Source organism: Mauremys mutica, chromosome 20 (genome assembly GCF_020497125.1).
Source record: "Mauremys mutica isolate MM-2020 ecotype Southern chromosome 20, ASM2049712v1, whole genome shotgun sequence".
Lineage (NCBI taxonomy): Eukaryota > Metazoa > Chordata > Testudines > Geoemydidae > Mauremys > Mauremys mutica.
Window position 1 is genome coordinate 14,340,342 of NC_059091.1, and position 17,913 is coordinate 14,358,254.

The 17,913-nt window shown below is 49.8% G+C and overlaps 1 protein-coding gene across 1 annotated transcript; it reads left to right on the forward strand.

Moving 5' to 3' along the window:
- Positions 1–4,152: 4,152 nt before the first annotated feature.
- Positions 4,153–5,145, forward strand: NEUROD4 (neuronal differentiation 4). The gene has a single exon (XM_044995645.1). It carries the CDS (start codon positions 4,153–4,155, stop codon positions 5,143–5,145), a length of 993 nt encoding a protein of 330 aa, XP_044851580.1.
- The last annotated feature ends 12,768 nt before the right edge of the window (positions 5,146–17,913 follow it).

Sequence of the window (17,913 nt, forward strand, 5' to 3'; positions counted from 1 at the left end):
ATCCTGGCTACTAGCCATTGATGGACCTGTCCTCTATGAATTTATCTAGTTATTTTTTGAACCCTGTTATAGTCTTAAGTATCAGAGGGATAGCCGTGTTAGTCTGGTTCTGTAGAAGCAGCAAAGAATCCTGTGGCACCTTATAGACTAACAGAAGTTTTGCAGCATGAGCTTTCGTGGGTGAATACCCACTTCTTCGGATGCAAGCAGTGGCTTGCATCCGAAGAAGTGGGTATTCACCCACGAAAGCTCATGCTGCAAAACTTCTGTTAGTCTATAAGGTGCCACAGGATTCTTTGCTGCTGTTATAGTCTTGGCCTTCACCACATCCTCTGGCAAAGAGCTTCACAGGTTTACTGTGTGTTGTGTGAAGAAATACTTCCTTTTATTTATCAGAGGGGTAGATGTGTTAGTCTGTATCCACAAAAACAATGAGGAGTCCGGTGGCACCTTAAAAACGAACAGATTTATTTGGGCATAAGCTTTCGTGGGTAAAAAACCCATTTCTTCAAATGAATGGAGTGGGAATTACAGATACAGGCATAAATATATATTGGAACATGAAGAGAAGAGAGTTACCCTACGGTATTTATGCCTGTATCTGTAATTTTCACTCCAAGCATCTGAAGAAGTGGAGTTTTTACCCATGAAAGCTTATGCCCAAATAAATCTGTTAGTCTTTAAGGTGCCACCGGACTCATTGTTTCCTTGTATTTGTTTTAAACTTGCTGCCTATTAATTTCATTTGGTGACCGCTAGTTCTTGTGTTATGAGGAGTAAATAACACTTCCTTATTTACTTTCTCCATACCAGTCATGATGTTATAGACCTCTGTCATATTCCCCCTTAGTCGTCTCTTTTCCAAAATGAAAAGTCCCAATCTGATGTATTTATTAATCCATACCCCTAATAATTTTTGTTGCCCTTTTCTTAACCTTTTCCAATTCAAATATATCTTTTTTGAGATGGGACAACCATATCTTCATGCAGTATTCAAGATGTGATTTATATAGAGGCAATATGATATTTTATGTCTTATTTTCTATCCCTTTCTTAATGATTTCCAACACTCTGTTAGATTTTTTGACTGCCGCTGCACATTGAGTGGATGTTTTCAGAGAATTATTTACAATGACTCCAATATCTCTTTCTTGAGTGGTAACAGCTAATGTAGACCCCATTGTTTTATATGTATAGTTGAGATTATGTTTTCCAATGTGCATTATTTTGCATTTATCAACATTGAATTTAATTTGCCATTTTGTTGCCTAGTGATCCAAGGTTTGTGAGATCCCTTCGTAACTCTTTGCAGTCAGCTTGCGACTTAACTATCTTGAATAGTTTTGTAGCATCTGTAAATTTCGCCACCTCACTGTTCACCCCTTTTTCCAGATCATTTATGAATATGTTGAATAGTACTAGTCCCAGCACAGACCCCTGGGGGACACCACTATTTACCTCTCTCCATTCTGAAAACTGACCTTTAATTCCTACCGTTTGTTTCCTACCTTTTAACCAGATACAGATCCAAGAGAGGACCTTCCCTTTTATCCCATGACAGTTTACTTTGCTTAAGAGCCTATGGTGAGGGACCTTGTCAAAGGCTTTCTAAAAATATAAGTACAGTATATCCACTAGATCCACATTGTCCACATGCTTGTTGACTCTCTCAAAGAATTCTAGTAGATTGGTGAGGCATGATTTCCCTTTACAAAAACTATGTTGACTCTTTCCCAACAAATTATGTTCATCTATGTGTCTGACAATTCTGTTCTTTACTATAGTTTCAACCGGTTTGCCTGGTACTGAAGTCAGGCTGACTGGCCTGTAATTGCTGGGATCACTTCTGGAGCTCTTTTTAAAAATTGGCATCACATTAGCTATCCTCCAGTCATCTGGTATAGAAGCTGATTTAAATGATAGGTTACGAACCGTTAGTTGTTCTGAAATTTCATATTTGAATTCCTTCAGAACTCTTGGGTGAATGTCATCTGATTCTGGTGGCTTATTACTGTTTAGTTTATCAATTTGTTCCCAAACCTCCTCTACTGACACCTCAATCTGGGACAGTTCCTCAGTTTTGTCACCTAAAATGAATGGCTCAGGTTTGGGAATCTCCCTCACATCCTTGGCCATGAAGACCGATGCAAAGATGGCATTTAATTATCCGAAATGGCCTTATCATCCTTGAGTGCTCCTTTAGCATCTTGATCGTCCAGTGGCCCCACTAGTTGTTTAGCAGGCTTCCTGCTTCTGATGTACTTAAATTTTTTTTTGCTATTACTTTTTCAACATTTGAACCTGCTTTACTGTGTATTGAGGTGGAGCTCAAACTCCAGGTCCTGGATCAGAGCTTATTCCTGCATAGGGATGCCCTATCCATATGTGCAGCCAGGGCCTAGCTTCCAGACCTCTGGAGACTGACAGTCCCATCCACAGTCAGTGGGAGCTGCAAGAGCTCAGCATCTCTGAAAAAGAAGCCATGAGAGTCCTGAACACAGAGATGCTAAGCCAAGCTAGCGCAGAGGCACCCATGTTCTAAACAGCAACACAATTCCACAAGCAGGCAGAAAGAATGCACATACGCTCACACACACACTAAATGGCACACACACACGTCCACACACACATGCACACACTTTACAAGAATAAACCTTAGCCTTTCCTTAGCTCAGTAATTCTCAAGCTTTGCTATGCTGGGAGCCCTCTCCCATCTAGCCAGGACCCCTATCCCTCCCAGTCAGCTGCATTAAAAAGTTTGAGGGCCCCATGCTCCAGCTCATCGGCCACAGGGCATTTACTGGTGGATTGGGAAGATGGTGGAGCAGGGAATATGCTACCCCTCTCCAGAGGGGCCGAGCTAGCATTCCTGTGTGTATCCTGGGGACTTTCAGGATGAGGTCTGCCTGGTTCAACCCAAGTTGCTCTGTGGAGATCTGTCCCTCTCCCTCCTCCTGCATATCTCCAGTGTAGGATCTTCCTTTTATTTTTATTTTTCAACCAGTCATGAAGCAATCAGACAAATCCATCCCTGTTCCACGCTGTGCAGAATGGAGCCTCAGCACTGCCGGGCAGGTCATGAGCCTCATGGAGCCAAACTGAATTCAGACTTGAAACACTCACAGTGAAATTTAAAGGAGTAAAACAAATCCATAAAACTCAGTCACTGGAACCCACGAGACCCTGAATAGCAGATCTGCACAACATCAGCATAAAGCTTTAGGGTTCTTCTCCTCAGGGCCGGCTCCAGACCCCAGCGTGCCAAGCACGCGCTTGGGGCGGCGTGCCGCGGGAGGGCGGCAGGCGGCTCCGGTGGACCTCCCGCAGGCATGCCTGTGGAGGGTCCGCTGGTCCCGCGGCTCCGGTGGAGCATCCGCAGGTGTGCCTCCGGGAGGTCCACCGGAGCCACGGGACCAGCGGACCCTCCACAGGCACGTCTGCAGGAGGTCCACCGGAGCCGCAGGACCGGCGACCGTCAGAGCGCCCCCCACGGCGTGCTGCCCTGCTTGGGGTGGCGCAATTCCTACAGCCGCCCCTGCTTCTCCTCCAGTACTCCAGACATGACAAACAAATTCTCACTGAGTTCTAATTCTATCCAGCAGGGGCAGTGGTTCCACAACCATCTGGTATGTCCATGCTCCCCCCCCCCAAGGCAAAATGAACCCTTAACATCCAGGAGTAAGAGGGCATTGAATCCAGGGGCTGGGCACACAACTGTGTATAATAAGGAACACTCTGCTCACCAGTAAACCCCATCCATGAAGTATGGAAGGGGAATGGAGGGGATGGACAGAACTTGGGGTCTACTGCTCCCAAAATACAGCTCCTTAACTAGAGAGAACAGGAGATTCCTCTGCCTTGTGCTCTTGGGAGAAGCTCATCCCAGCTGGCAGGAGTCAACACCACTGAAATCTATGCACATGGTGCCCAGATACCACAGTGATAGGCATGGAATAAAAACATAGATAGAGAGATAGAGAGACAGAGAGATGCAGAGATAGATACTGCCTGTCATTCATATATTTGTTCTGTAACATTAACATTATTGGAAGGTGATCTTGCATTCAATTTCAGATGCATATGAAGTGATGAGTGAGTCCCTGGCCTGGGCCTTATTAACACCCACTGGTTTCTTTGTTGCAGACATCAGAGATGACCAAGACATATGCCAAACCCAAAGAGATGTCAGAGCTTGTCAGCTCCCAGTCATGGATGGATGAAGCCCTGAGCTCCCAAGATGAAATGAAGGAAGAAGACAGCAGACAAGCCCCCTATGGAATGATGGCTGGCTTGAACGAAGAACGTGACAGCATCGAGGAGGAGGAGGAGGAGGAGGATGGAGAAAAGCCTAAGAGAAGAGGACCAAAGAAGAAGAAAATGACCAAGGCACGGCTGGAGCGGTTCAGGGCCCGGCGGGTCAAGGCCAATGCCAGGGAGCGCACTCGGATGCATGGTCTGAATGATGCTCTAGATAATCTGAGGCGGGTGATGCCTTGTTACTCCAAGACTCAGAAGCTGTCCAAGATTGAGACTCTGAGGCTTGCAAGGAATTACATATGGGCTCTGTCTGAGGTGCTGGAGACTGGGCAGACCCCAGAAGGGAAGGGCTTTGTGGAGATGCTTTGCAAAGGTTTGTCACAGCCAACCAGTAACCTAGTTGCTGGCTGTCTGCAGCTGGGGCCTCAGTCCCTGTTCCTTGAGAAGCACGAAGAGAAGTCCCCAGTGTGTGACTCTGCCATACCCAGCCATACCTTCAACTACCAATCCCCGGGACTGCCAAGCCCCCCCTATGGGAACATGGAAACCCACCTCTTACATCTAAAGCCTCCCACCTTCAAAAGTTTGGTGGATCCTTCCTTTGGGAGCCACCACCCAGACTGCACCACTCCACCATATGAAGGGCCTCTGACACCTCCCCTGAGCATCAGTGGGAACTTCTCCTTGAAGCAGGATGGGTCTCCAGACCTGGACAAATCCTACACCTTCATGGCCCACTACCCTTCGGTGAGCCTGGCCGGAGCTCATGGACACACGTCTCATTTCCAAAGCACAGTACCCCGCTACGAGCTCCCCATAGACATGAGCTACGAGTCCTACCCACACCATGTGGTTGGGCCCCAGCTCAACGCCATATTTAATGAATAATGAGAAAGATGACAGGTAGACATGAACATATGAGAATCAAGAGAAATGCAGCCAGGAGGTGTAGATGTTTCTGGAGTGAACACGACTGGGATGGGGATATCACTGCTCCAAAGCTGTATGAAAGATCTTTGGACTGGTCTCACTGAGACACCTCTATGAAAATCTCAGCTAGCCCTTTTCACACTGTCTTGACAATTGTTTAGTTGTGCTATTTTGCTGGTTTTCATGTTTGCCCCCGGAAACTCCGTGTCTGTCTCCTTCTTCGTTTATTGACAGTCAAGAGCACACTGGGATGATCGCTTTGGCTCAATGTTTCATAACTGCCTCCCAAAGGAGCTCGAATCAAGAATCAAGAAAGAGAGACAAACACAGACAGCTAGACTAGAACCAGAAAAAGATACTGTGGAAATCTCCATCCCTGCCGGGGGGCGAAGAAGGATCAGTGCAGTAGCCACTGGACAAACCTTCTATTTGTCTGTTGCCATTAGCTTTAGCTCCTTCTTTGGGGTGTCTTGGCACCAAAACCCTGCCTTTGCACCCAGACTTCATCCTGAGGAATCCCACCAACACAATTTAGATGCAAGATACTCCCAGAGTGTGGATACTCAGCCACATGATAAATAACCACTGTTCTGAGGGCAGCATGCAGGGTTTTTTAATTCTGAATGATGAGCACAACATGGACTATGCTCCTGGGAAAGGCAGTTCAGCTTTTCCCTAGTGGTCTCTCAAGTCCAGCTGTGGCTGTATTGGCTGGGGAAGGTGGCGATTATCTGAACCAGTTACAGACAACACTAAAATAAATGTGCAAAAAGACATATGTGGTGACGGGTTCTCCCAGCCAGCTCTTCAATGCGTTTGATATCCTCCCAGCTCCCAAACGTTCCCTGTACTCCTAGCAGGAACAAAACTATTATTCCCTCCTGAAGCGTCTAACTCAATGGAGAAAACAAGCTTGAAATCCTGGACACTTTGTCTTCACTGTCCCCTTCTCAATCAGGCACTAGAAGATCGGCCCAGGTTAAAAGCTTCAAGGAAATCAAATCGTCTCCCACATCTATTCCTGTCACGAGGCTGCTGATCTCCCCTCCCCAGTGAAATCTGGTCCTGCAGGACTTTTTGTGTTGATCAAAACCAGCATGAGATTATCAGAGCATGAAACCCTTTTTAAGGCCATGTCTGAGACCATGTGCAGAAACATGTGGTGCAGTTACATGAAACCTGCGGAGAAACGAAAGACTCCAAACTGCAAGACTCTACCTTGCAGAAGAGTCTTAGCTGTGCTAAAACTTGGACATAATCATTAAAAAGAGTTTTAAACTCAACCGCAGACACATGGCCAGAGCAAATGTGTCACTCTGGTTTGCATTATATTTATCATACCCTGTGTTTCGAAAACAGATCCTGCCAAAATAAGTGTGTCTTAAGTTCCTGTCTTATTTATTATTTAACTGGGTCTAATTTATTTTCTTTCCATTTTACAGAAAATGTGGAACGTGCTAAATAACCTGCTTGTTTCCCAATCAACTTTAAAATGTCTAGCTGGAGTTTAGCTTTGTGGGGAAATGCATGTAGGTTTTTGCAGTGCTGTTGCTCCATGATTATTTATTAGACATTATTTATTTAATTTATTCTCCCTCTGCTGCCTCTGTGCCCATTTTCTGGTTATTAAACCAAGTATTTAACCAAGGAATTGCATATTTAATGTGGCCCTTCTTTGTTTTTTCGAAGATCTTTGTAGGATCTTGCCCACCAGTTCCTGATTCCGTCCCTAAACACTTCTATACGAGCAATAACTTTTAAAGGCTATGCAATGCAATTATTTGTGTTTTCTTTTCAAGGAAAGCCAGGCAACTATTTTTGGAATCCCACTCTACGACTGTTGGCCTAGAGAGCCCTTTATGGGGAAGCTTCACTATTTTTCGGAGGAAATTTGTATCGCATTTGGAATTTTGTAATGTCTTGAACTCCAAAGGAACCTATTTGTACAGCCCCTAGATTTATTATTGGTTCATTTTGTTTTGTACTAAGAGCAAACGTTCTATCCTTTTGTAAAGAAAGCAAAATCGGCTTGTTGGCTCAAATAAAGCTGTGGCTCTTGTTTTAAATGGCCTTGCTCAGGGCTGTGGATTGTTCTCGTTTTTTCTCCTCTTGCTGAATCCAGGGCAGCTGGCCTGTTGGCTGGCCTCCCACCAACCATGTTGCACAGACTCTCACTCCAGCTGTAACGGTGTTGGTGTCAGGGCCTTGGCCACCTCCAATGAAAGCAAGGAGAGTGATTCCCATTGACTTCACTAGGAGCTGTATTGGGCCCTGCACATATCAGAACAGAGTGTAATGGGTTCTGGGATGGGGTGAACCACACATTCAGAATGGTGTGGGGGGGGTCACATGTGCATGCACCCACCCCAGACCAGTCTCCATATAGTAGGTTGCACAATTGAGTTAGCTCCATATTACCCATCTGACAGCAGAGAGGTCCATTTACCAGGGTTCTGTTCCCACCTCTGCCAGTTTGGTCAAGTCCCTTCTGTCTGTGGCTCAGGTTTGCAATCTATGTTACCATGTATTTTATAGACACATCTAGAGGCCTCAGGGCTCTAGCAGCACCGCCCAGAGCCATGGCACGCTTAATAGATATTAAGGCTAGAAGGGACGGTTCTACTCATCCAATTGGAGCTCCTGCAAAGCACTGCCCAGAGGTTCCTGCCCTGCGACCAGCAAGTCTGGTTGAGCTAGAGCAGATCTTTATGGGTACGTTCACACTGCAATAGCAGACCCAGCACAGTCTCAGCTGGCCCAGATCAATTGACTTGGGATCACAAGGTTTGGGCTGTGGGGCTAAACATTGCAGTGGAGATGTTTAGACTGTGGCTGGAGCCCAGTGTCTGAATCCCATGAGGAGGTGGGTCTAAGAGCCCAGGGTCCAGCTCAAGATCGAATGTCTACACTGCTATTTTTAGCTTCATAACCCAAGCTCCACAAGCCTGAGTCAATTGATCTGGGCTCTGAGGCTTGGTGCCATGGGTTTGCTATTGGAGTGTTGCTGTACCTTAGAAAGAGACACCCAGGCTTGACTTAACGACTCCAAGTGACAGAGAGCCCTCCTCACCCTCAGCAGAATGGCCATGTGCCAAGTACTTACACGTCTCTCACACATTCCCACACCACTGGTAAAAAGACACGGATTTGGGGAGACACTCTCCCCCACCCAGCACCCATGGCCAGGGGGAAGGGCACTGAGCATTCCCCCAGGCAGTGCTGATCCAGCTTTCTTCTCCCCAGCCGGCCCCAGAGATGGGCAATGACTCATTGGAGAATGCCATCCTGGGAACAAGCGATTGCTAGGGGTGTGGGCTCTGGGCCCTTTCCACTAGGAACTGACTGCCCAGACACACTGCTCACTCCAAACCAGCCAGTGCACAGCCTTCAAAAGTGGAGAGCAACCGAGGAAGATGAGCCGGTGCCGTGGGGATGAGAAGCTCCATGTTTTATTCCCTGGTTCCCGAGGGGGGTTAGCTAAGCTCATTATTCAGTGTGGGGCGATCACAGAGAAAACCCATGTGCTGCTCGAGCCACTTGACATCTTGAGTCAGTGAGATCAATCCACATAGCAAACTGGCCCCTCCATGGCTCTGTCCACTGGACAGCTCAGAGCAATCACCCTCCAGCCACGCTAACAGAATTGCCCAAGGCAGCTCAGTAACACTGACCATCCTAGAGAGGAGGAAATGGAAGCACGAAGCGGGGAAGTGTCCTGACCAAGCCCCACACAGAGTCAGTGACAGGGCTAGCAACAGAACCCAGGAGTCCAACCACGAGACACCACTCCTCTCACAAAGGCAGGTAAAGAACCCAGGAGTCCTGACTCCCAGTCCTTTGCTGTAAGCACTCAAATCAGGGATTGCTACTGACTAGCCCCTTTCTCTAACCACTGTACCACGCTCCCTCACACCACTGGGGATGGAACCCAGGATATTAATATAACTGTTATTATAGACCAATGGTAATGGATCATCCTCCCACTCCCCATGGCACATGACGTGGCGTGAGGGCCTAAACTCACAGCTCCCTTTGCATCATGGGACCTGCCCAGCAGGGCCCGTCTCAGCAGCAGCTGATCCTTATGTAAGGGGACTGTTGTCCCCTTACTAAAACTCAGTGGCGGGTTTGGTTGGCTACCTCCCAGTATCAAAAGGAAGGAGACTGGTCGATGGGAAACCAGGACCCTGACAGTCCCCAGGGGCAATGGGGAGAGGCCAGTGCTCCAGGTCAGCCTGATTGACAGGGCGGGCAGGCTAATGAGGGAGTCAGGAGGCCGGGGGGTCCCATCCTCCGTGAGAGCTGGAACTGCCTGGGCCAGAGCAAGTCGAGCTAAGGAGAGAGCAGGGGCCAGAGAGAACCAGCCCAGGCAGCAGCAGGTCAGTCCTGGGAGCAGAGCTGCAGCAACCAGAGCCAGAGGGGCCGGAGAAGCAGCCCAGGGAGCTGGAGGCAGAGCAGCAGCAGGGCTGGGGCCATGTGAGGGACGGACTGTGAGCTGCCCTTACATTCCAGAGTCGCTGGTTGTGATGTCCTCGTGCCACGGAGCAGGGTGACGGGTTTTCCTTTAACTGGTTCCCTTTTTCTCCTGATTTTTGTAGTTGGTTGCTGTTTAATAAATTGTACTTGCTTTGAACTGTATGTGATGATCAGAGGGTCAAGGAGGCATCCAGAGCAGAGAGCATCCCCCTGCCCTACGTGACCATGACAAGGTTGGGGGTGGAGCCCCTCAGGAATCCTGGGCCCAGCCTTGTCGGGATTATGAGGACTCTGCCACAGGAGAGTGCAAGGGGAGCCCTTGAGGTCAGACAGGCCTCTGGGTAAAGGGGGTGGGAGTGAGGACTCTGATCCTTTCACCAGCCCTTTCTACCAGGGTCATGTATAAGCCAGGAAAGTTCCCCACAATAGTGGGACCATTCCCCCACTTACACTTACAACTCAGTTCTGGCTGCAACAAGAATCTCTGACCTTGGGGCTCCCCCTGGTCTACTCCCTGGTCTAGTGCCATGTGTCCTTCCCCAGCAGCAGCAGGACCCAGAGCACCACAGATACACGCTCCATCAGCACGTGTCCTGCACAGCTCAGTGCCTCACTGCTCCCTAGCCCTGTGCACTGCGGCGCCTGCTGCTGCCAGAAGCCCCTGCCTCCCACGACCCAAGCCCAATGGGAGCCTCCAAAGTTATCTAATCCCTGCAAGATGCACGGGACAGGCTGCTCCCCACCCCTGATGCAGAGTGACGGGGGAGGCGGAGGGTCGGGGGCCCTCTGGAGGGATGGGCAGCTGCAACCTAGCTGCAAGGGGAGGCGAGAGGGTAGCAAGCAGCAGCAATGAACAGGGGGATGGCTGTGCTGGAGGAGCAAGGCTCCCAAGTCAGCCACATGGCTCCCCTGGCCAGGCAGGCCAAAGCCACCTCGCTCAGCTGCTCCCACTGCTTCTGCTCCATCACATCCGGCTGGAGAGCAGAGCTGGAAACTCATCAGCTGGGGGCAGGGTGCCAAGGCCACGTCACTGCTCGCCCAGCCTGAAGGAGATGGGACAACCTGGGTGCTCCCAGGACGTAGGGGTGGGACTATGTGTAGGGTCAGTGAGAGCCCTGGAGGGAGAGGGAGACTCACCCCGAGGACAGGATAGGCACTGATATTGCTCCTGCCTCCCTCTGGACTACAGAGGGGAAGTGTGCTGACCCTCTGGCCCCCTCGTGTCCCCAGCTGCCCTTGCTACACACGTATACACACAGATATACACACACAGATGCACATGCACTCAACTGCACACACACGGACACACACATGCACATACATGGATGCACACATACACGGGCACACACATGCACACAACTGGATGCACACATACACGGACACACACATGCACACAACTGCACACACACACACATGGGTGTGTATATACACAGTCACACACATATGCACACAGCGCCATACACAGTCTCAGATACACACACACACACACAGACATACATACATGGGTACACACACACACGCACACAACTACACACATGCTTGCCACACACACCGCAGCCTCAGTGTGATCACTGCTGCACTAGCAGTACCCAGCCGTGGCAGGACCGTGTCTGGCCATTTCTAGCCGGACGCCTGGCCTCCCCTGGTCTGGCTTGCAGGAAGCAGTTTAGTTTGAAGGGGTAAAGTGCCCAGTCCTAGTGCACACACGCCAGGGCCATGGAGCTGATCACAGGGCGGTGGGGGGGGGGCGCATTGCTGGCAGCCCCGTTAGAGTAGTGGCAGCAGGCCAGCCAGGGAAGGTCCGTCTCTGGGTAGCAGACGGATCTGGGGCACAGCTGGACTCTGGGTACAGTTAGTTTTATATTAGCCAAGTAGGAGCAGCAATTGACAACGTGCCCAATTCCCAGTGTTCGGTGTGAGCTCCCCAGCCCCGTGCTGAACTGGGCTGCTCTGGGAGCTCAGCCGCAGCTGCCGGCCAGGCCCCAGCTTGCAGCTGTTCAGGGGCATTCTTTCCCAGAAGAGCTGTGGAAGGGGAAGAAATGAGCAGTAACCACACAATGTGTGTGTATGAGGGTGTGCTCACCATTGTGGGCATGTGTTTGCATATTCTCTCTGATATTCTCTCTCTGTGTGTATCCAATGTGTGTGTGAGAGGTGCGTGTATGTGCATACATGTATCCGATGTGTGTGTTTGTGTGTATCCAATGTGCGTGTCAGGGGTGTGTGTGCACATACATGTATCCGATGTGTGTGTTTGTGTGCATCCAATTTGTGTGTGAGGGGATGTGTGTGTGCATACATGTATCTGATGTGTGTGTGTGTGTATGCACGCGCATTGTGTCTATCTACTTCCAGTCTGTGTGACTCTGTATCCATCTCATCAGCAGGATCCCACATCACAGGGGAAGGGCAGACATCCCAGAAAGGGGGTGCAGTTCTGTGAGGGCTGGGTGTGACACTTCCCAGGCTACCCAGGCTGTACCTGTTCAGCTCTCTGACCCCACCAGCAACCCAAGCATGCCTCTCCCAGCCCAGGTGCTGCTGTCCCTCTGCAGGTTGGCAGTAGGCACACTCTAACTGCCAAGCCCTCTGAACAGCTCCTTGGAAAGCCCAGCCCCGGCTCCACTGGTGCCTCCCAATACTTACAGACACACTGCTTCCAAAGAGCAGCACGCCCCAGCTTCAAACACAGCACTGAGAGGTGTTCAGAGTGAGAGCCAGTGAAAGGTTACTTAACAAAGTACAGCGATTCCAAAAGTAAAAAGTTCAACGAATTGGTAAAAACAACGCAGAGTCCTTGTGGCACCTTAGAGACTAACACATTTATTTGGGCATAAGCTTTCATGGGCTAAAACCCACTTCATCGGATGCATGAAGTGAAAAATACAGGAGCAGGTATACACACATGAAAGGATGGGGGTTGCTTTACCAAATGTGAGGTCAATCTAATGAGATAAATCAATTAACAAAGGATACCAAGGGAGGAAAAATAACTTTTGAAGTGATAAGAGAGTGGCCCATTACAGACGGTTGTTGCAGAGGGGGAGGTTTAGGTTGGACATTAGGAAAAACTTTTTCACTAATACAGTGGTGAAGAACTGGAATGGGTTACCTAGGGAGGTGGTGGAATCTCCTTCCTTAGAGGTTTTTAAGGTCAGGCTTGACAAAGCCCTGGCTGGGATGATTTAGTTGGGTTTGGTCCTGCTTTGAGCAGGGGGTTGGACTAGATGACCTCCTGAGGTCCCTTCCAACCCTGAGATTCTATGATTCTATGACAGTTGACAAGAAGGTGTGAGTAACAGTAGGGAGAAATTAGTATTGGGAAAATTAAGTTTAAGGTTTTGTAATGACCCAACCACTCCCAGTCTTTATTCAGGCCTAATCTGATGGTATTCCCCCTCCCCACCAGCTTCTCATGGAAAAGTACAGAATTCAAGATGGGTTCCAGTATCAGATGACATGGTCACATGCCTCTGTAGGCCCCCTGTAGCCATTCTTCACAGGCTGACCCCAGGTTCACAGGAAGACACAGGAAGACTAAGCTCTTTTACAGTTCATTGTCTCTTGCTGATGGGCCATCAGCGCTGTCAGGCTTTTCCATTGTTGTACTTGAAGTGTTAGCAGGGGGCATTACCCAAAGTAGCTGAAATATAGATACATAATCATATTCCTAACTTCAGATACAGAAATGATACATGCATACTAATAGGATAATCATATTCAGTAAATCATAAGCTTTCCAAGGATACCTTACATGGTCCATCTTGCTTAAAGTACATCTTAGTTATGTCATATTCCTATCACAAACATATTTTCATAGAGAATATGGAGTATAATCTCACAACGCCTCCTGCGGTTTCTTCCAAACCTAATCTTCTATGATTGTATGACCTGCAGCAGCACCACATGAATGTGAAGGAACTGCGGCGTGTACCACAAGGCCAGGGAGGCCAACAGTTGATCTGGTGCTGAGCTGCAGACCTACCACTTTTACAAAGAGCTGCATGCCATACTTGGCAGAGACCCCCGACCATCCCCACAGCAGCATGGATGCCTCCAAGGAGCCTGAGTTGCAGCAAGGATGACAAGGAGGAGCAGGCAGGGGGACATGAGACCAGGAAGTCCACCTGTGCCACGAGCCGGGACCTGTTTGAGGCTCTACCGCAGTCCAGCAGACCTGTCAGTGGAGTACGGGTGAGCCTGATGCAGGGGAAGGAACCTTGGGTAAGTGTGTGCATGTATGTCCCATGGCAGTGATGGCTCCCCCAACTTAGCTGGACACAGAGATCCATTTGCATTGATGTACTAGAGGGGGTAGTGGTACAGCAAAGAGAGGTAGAGTTGTTATCAGCTTTTCATTCTCTTGAAGAGTTAGATGGGAGAGGGCCATGTGGTGCAGCTTGTCTATGTGCACAGGGATGTCCTGTGAATCCTCCTGGAGATCTTGATGAAGCTTCCATGGAAATACTCTGCAATCCTCTCCCGAAGGTTTCCAGGGATAGCAGCTTTATTTCTTCCTCCGCAGGAGGCCATTTTCCCACGTCAGTCGGTGATAACTTCAGCTGGCACCATGGCAGTGCCCAGGCTAGCAGCATAGGGACCTGAGTGGCTTCAGGACGCCAGCAGCAGCTGTGCTCTCTGTGCCTTTGTTACCCTCAGGAGTGAGACATCAGCTAAAATCACCTCTGCCTGTGGAACACGGTGCCAGGATTCAGTGCCACTGCCCTATACTCAGCGTTCCATTCAACCCAGCAATTCCCTCCTCTCTTCCCTCACCCCTGGCAGGCCCACGCCCCACGGCTGGTGCTGTGTGTGGCACCGGGAACAAGCTCTCCGAAGCAGAAGTGTCAATAAGCAGGTCTTGTTTAAAACTTCAGGGGAGCAAGGGAAGGGGGGAGTTTTGAACCTGAACTTTCGCTTTCTGTTGTGACAATACTGACAATGGTAGCACCTCCACGGGTTTTAGCTGCCGGTGCTGTGGTAGCAGCCTGGCAGGTTTCCCCTCCACACCTGTGGAATGCCTGAGCCAGGTAAAGAGGAGAAAGAAGAGGACTTGGGATGACATGTTCACGGAGATCCTGCAAGCCAGCACTGCATCAGACCGTGAGCACAGGGCCTGGAGGATAAACACTGCAGACTGTAGGCAGAAGGAAAACGGCAGGACAAAGGCCCAGGAGTTGGAGAGGGAGACGCACCAGGACACAATGGGGCTTCTGCGGCAGCAAACATAGGGTATGTCTACACTACAAGACTATTTCGAATCAACTTAAGTCGAATTTGTGGAATCGACCTTATGAAGTCGAATTTGTGTATCCACACTAAATACACTAATTCGACTGTGTGAGTCCACAGTAACGGGGCCAGCGTCGACTTTGGAAGCGGTGCACTGTGGGAAGCTATCCCACAGTTCCCGCACTCCCCGCTGCCCATTGGAATTCTGGGATTTCCCCCCAATGCATGCTGGGGGAAAAAATGTGTTGAGGGTGGTTTTGGGTAACTGTCATCATTGAACCATCAATCACGCCCTCCCTCCTTCCCTCCCTCCCTGAAAGCGCCTGTGGGCAATCTGTTCGTGCACTTTTCTGCTCAGTGACAGCGCGGGCGCCACAGCACTGCGAGCACGGATCCTGCTGCAGTTATGGCCGTTGTCAACTCCTCGCACCTTATCGTCCACCTCTTCCACAGTCAGCTGCTGAGAAATAGGGCTACTTTTCAATGGTGCTGCGAGCACTGGTGGACCATGGGGGACATTTTACCAACATCAACATCGGGTGGCCAGGCAAAGTTCATGACGCGTGTGTTTTCAGGAACTCTGGTCTGTTTAGACGCCTGCAGGAAGGTAGTTTCTTCCCGGACCACAAAATAACTCTTGGGGATGTGCAGATGCCTATAGTGATCGTCGGGGACCCAGCCTACCCGCTAATGCCCTGGCTCGTGAAGCCCTATGCAGGCGCCTTGCACAGCGACAAGGAACTCTTCAAGTACCAGCGAGCAGCGAGCAGCGTGACCTGTGACTGTTCAGTTTCTTTACAGAGAAGCTGAACCTGCCCCTGTTTCTTTACCAAGTTACTGTTGACTAGCATCTGAAGTTACATACCCCGTCCACCCCGCTTCCCCCACTTCCAACACACGTTAAAAAATAAAATACATGTTCCACTGTAACTTTACAAAGGTTTCTTTATTGATGACTTTGCGTTAAACGGTTGAAACTGGGACGCGGACTGTGCTGGGTAGGGTGTGCGGTGATGTAAAGACCGCCTCTAAACTCGAGGAATGACAGGCTCCTGCTCCCAGAGCGGTCTGCAGTGCCGGACTGGTTGTTTCAACGGAGCCTGCCATCCCTCCTTTTTGAGACTCTGTGTGCGGGGGCTATGTGGCCTTTTGGCGGGGGAGGACGGATACAGATTCCTCTGCTGCGTGGCTCTGTGGTCCAGGACAGGGACCGTTGCATGAGATCTGTAACCCCCCTCCCCCACTACAAAGTCACGTACCCCCCCACCCACACAGAACCTGCAAACCACCTCCCATACCGACCAGGGTGCCTACTGACTGCAGTGTGTGTGTGACCTGCTGCTGATCCTGCCCCCATGTCTGTACCCTGGTAAAGGTGATTGTCCTGTCCAATTACCAACCCCCTTCCCCCCCTTCAAACACAGTCTCCTCTAAAAGAACATGACGGAAACAGTAATTAACAGAAAAGTATTTTTTATTATCAACTAGACAGTTAGGGGATGAAACTGGGACGGGGGCTTGGGTGAGGTGGGAAGGAAAGGACTTCCCAAAATTTAGGGTATGAGAGCTTTTGGGTACTTGAGCACTCTGCTGGGGTGCAGTGACAGTTTTCACGGCCCCTGGCGCCCCTCCTTCTGGTTATTTTGAGTGAGGGGGGTATGGGACTTTGTGGCGGAAGAGGGCAGTTGCAGATACACTGCAGGGGGGCTCTGTCCTCCTGCCTGCGGTCCTGCAGAACATGCACAAGGCGCCGGAGCGTGTCCGTTTGCTCCCTCATTAGTCCAAGCAGCGTTTGAGTCGCCTGCTTGTCTTCCTCACGCCACCTCTCCTCCCGTTCGCTGTGTGAGCACTGGTACAGAGAGAGGGTCTCCCTCCACTGGCTCTGCTGGTCCGCCTCGGCTCGGGAGCACCCCATAAGTTCAGCGAACATCTCGTCCCGTGTCTTTTTCTTTCGCCGCCTAATCTTTGCCAGCCTCTGTGAGGGGGATGCTGTGACAGGTCTGGAGACAGTCGAAGCTGTGTGATGGGAAAAAGGGAGTGAATTCCTTGCAAAGATACATTTTTGCGAACAATGAACACAGTCTAGTCTGTCTCTGTGAATTCTGGGTTGAGATCCCAGTGCCTGATGGGGCAAAAACCATTTTCGCGGGTGGTTCTGGGTAAATGTCGTCAGTCATCCCTTCCTCTGGGAAAGCAATGGCAGACAATCATTTCGAGCCCGTTTTCCCTGGATTGCCCAGCGTGGCAACCATGGAGCCTGTTTTGCCTTTTGTGCCTGTCACCGTATGTGTACTAGATGCCGCTGACAGAGGCGGTCCAGCAGCGCTACACAGCAGCATGCTTTTGCTTTTGCATGACAGCAGAGATGGTTACCAGCCATACTGTACCATCTACCATACCATAAATTGGTAATAAGATGATCATGGTTACCAGTCCTTTTGCACTGCACCATTTGCTGCTGTCATAAGTGCCCCTGGCTGAGATCAGCCAGTGGCACAAAAGCCAAAATTGGGAATGACTCCCTGAGTCAATCCCTCCTTTTTGGTATCTAAAAATAGAATCAGTCCTGCCTAGAATATGGGCAAGTGTACTAGAGAACCACTGTACCATAGAACCAGAAAGCACAGCTGCTCTGTGTCAGATCCTTCAGAAATTATGAGCTGTATGCTAGTCACAGGGGGTGCTCCTGCAACAACCCCACCTGTTCATTCCGTTCTTCCCCCAGCCTTCCTGGGCTACCATAGCATTGTCCCCCCACTTGTGTGATGAAGTAATAAAGAATGCAGGAATAAGACACAGTGACTTGTTAGTGAGAAATGAGTGGAAGGCAGCCTCCAGCTGCTATGATAGTCCAGACAGGACATTAAGGAGTGTGGAGAAGAGGAGCCCAGCATCCCTCTGCTAGTCCAGGGGCAATTGAATCATTTCTTTACACATGAAGGGTGGGGGCTGATGGAGCTCAGCCCCGTGTTGCTATGATGAGAACAGTTACCAGCCATACTGCACCATCTACCAGGA

Bases quoted from the DNA above. Each gene is read 5' to 3' on its own strand.
- NEUROD4 (XM_044995645.1), top strand. From the start codon at position 4,153: ATGACCAAGACATATGCCAAACCCAAAGAGATGTCAGAGCTTGTCAGC.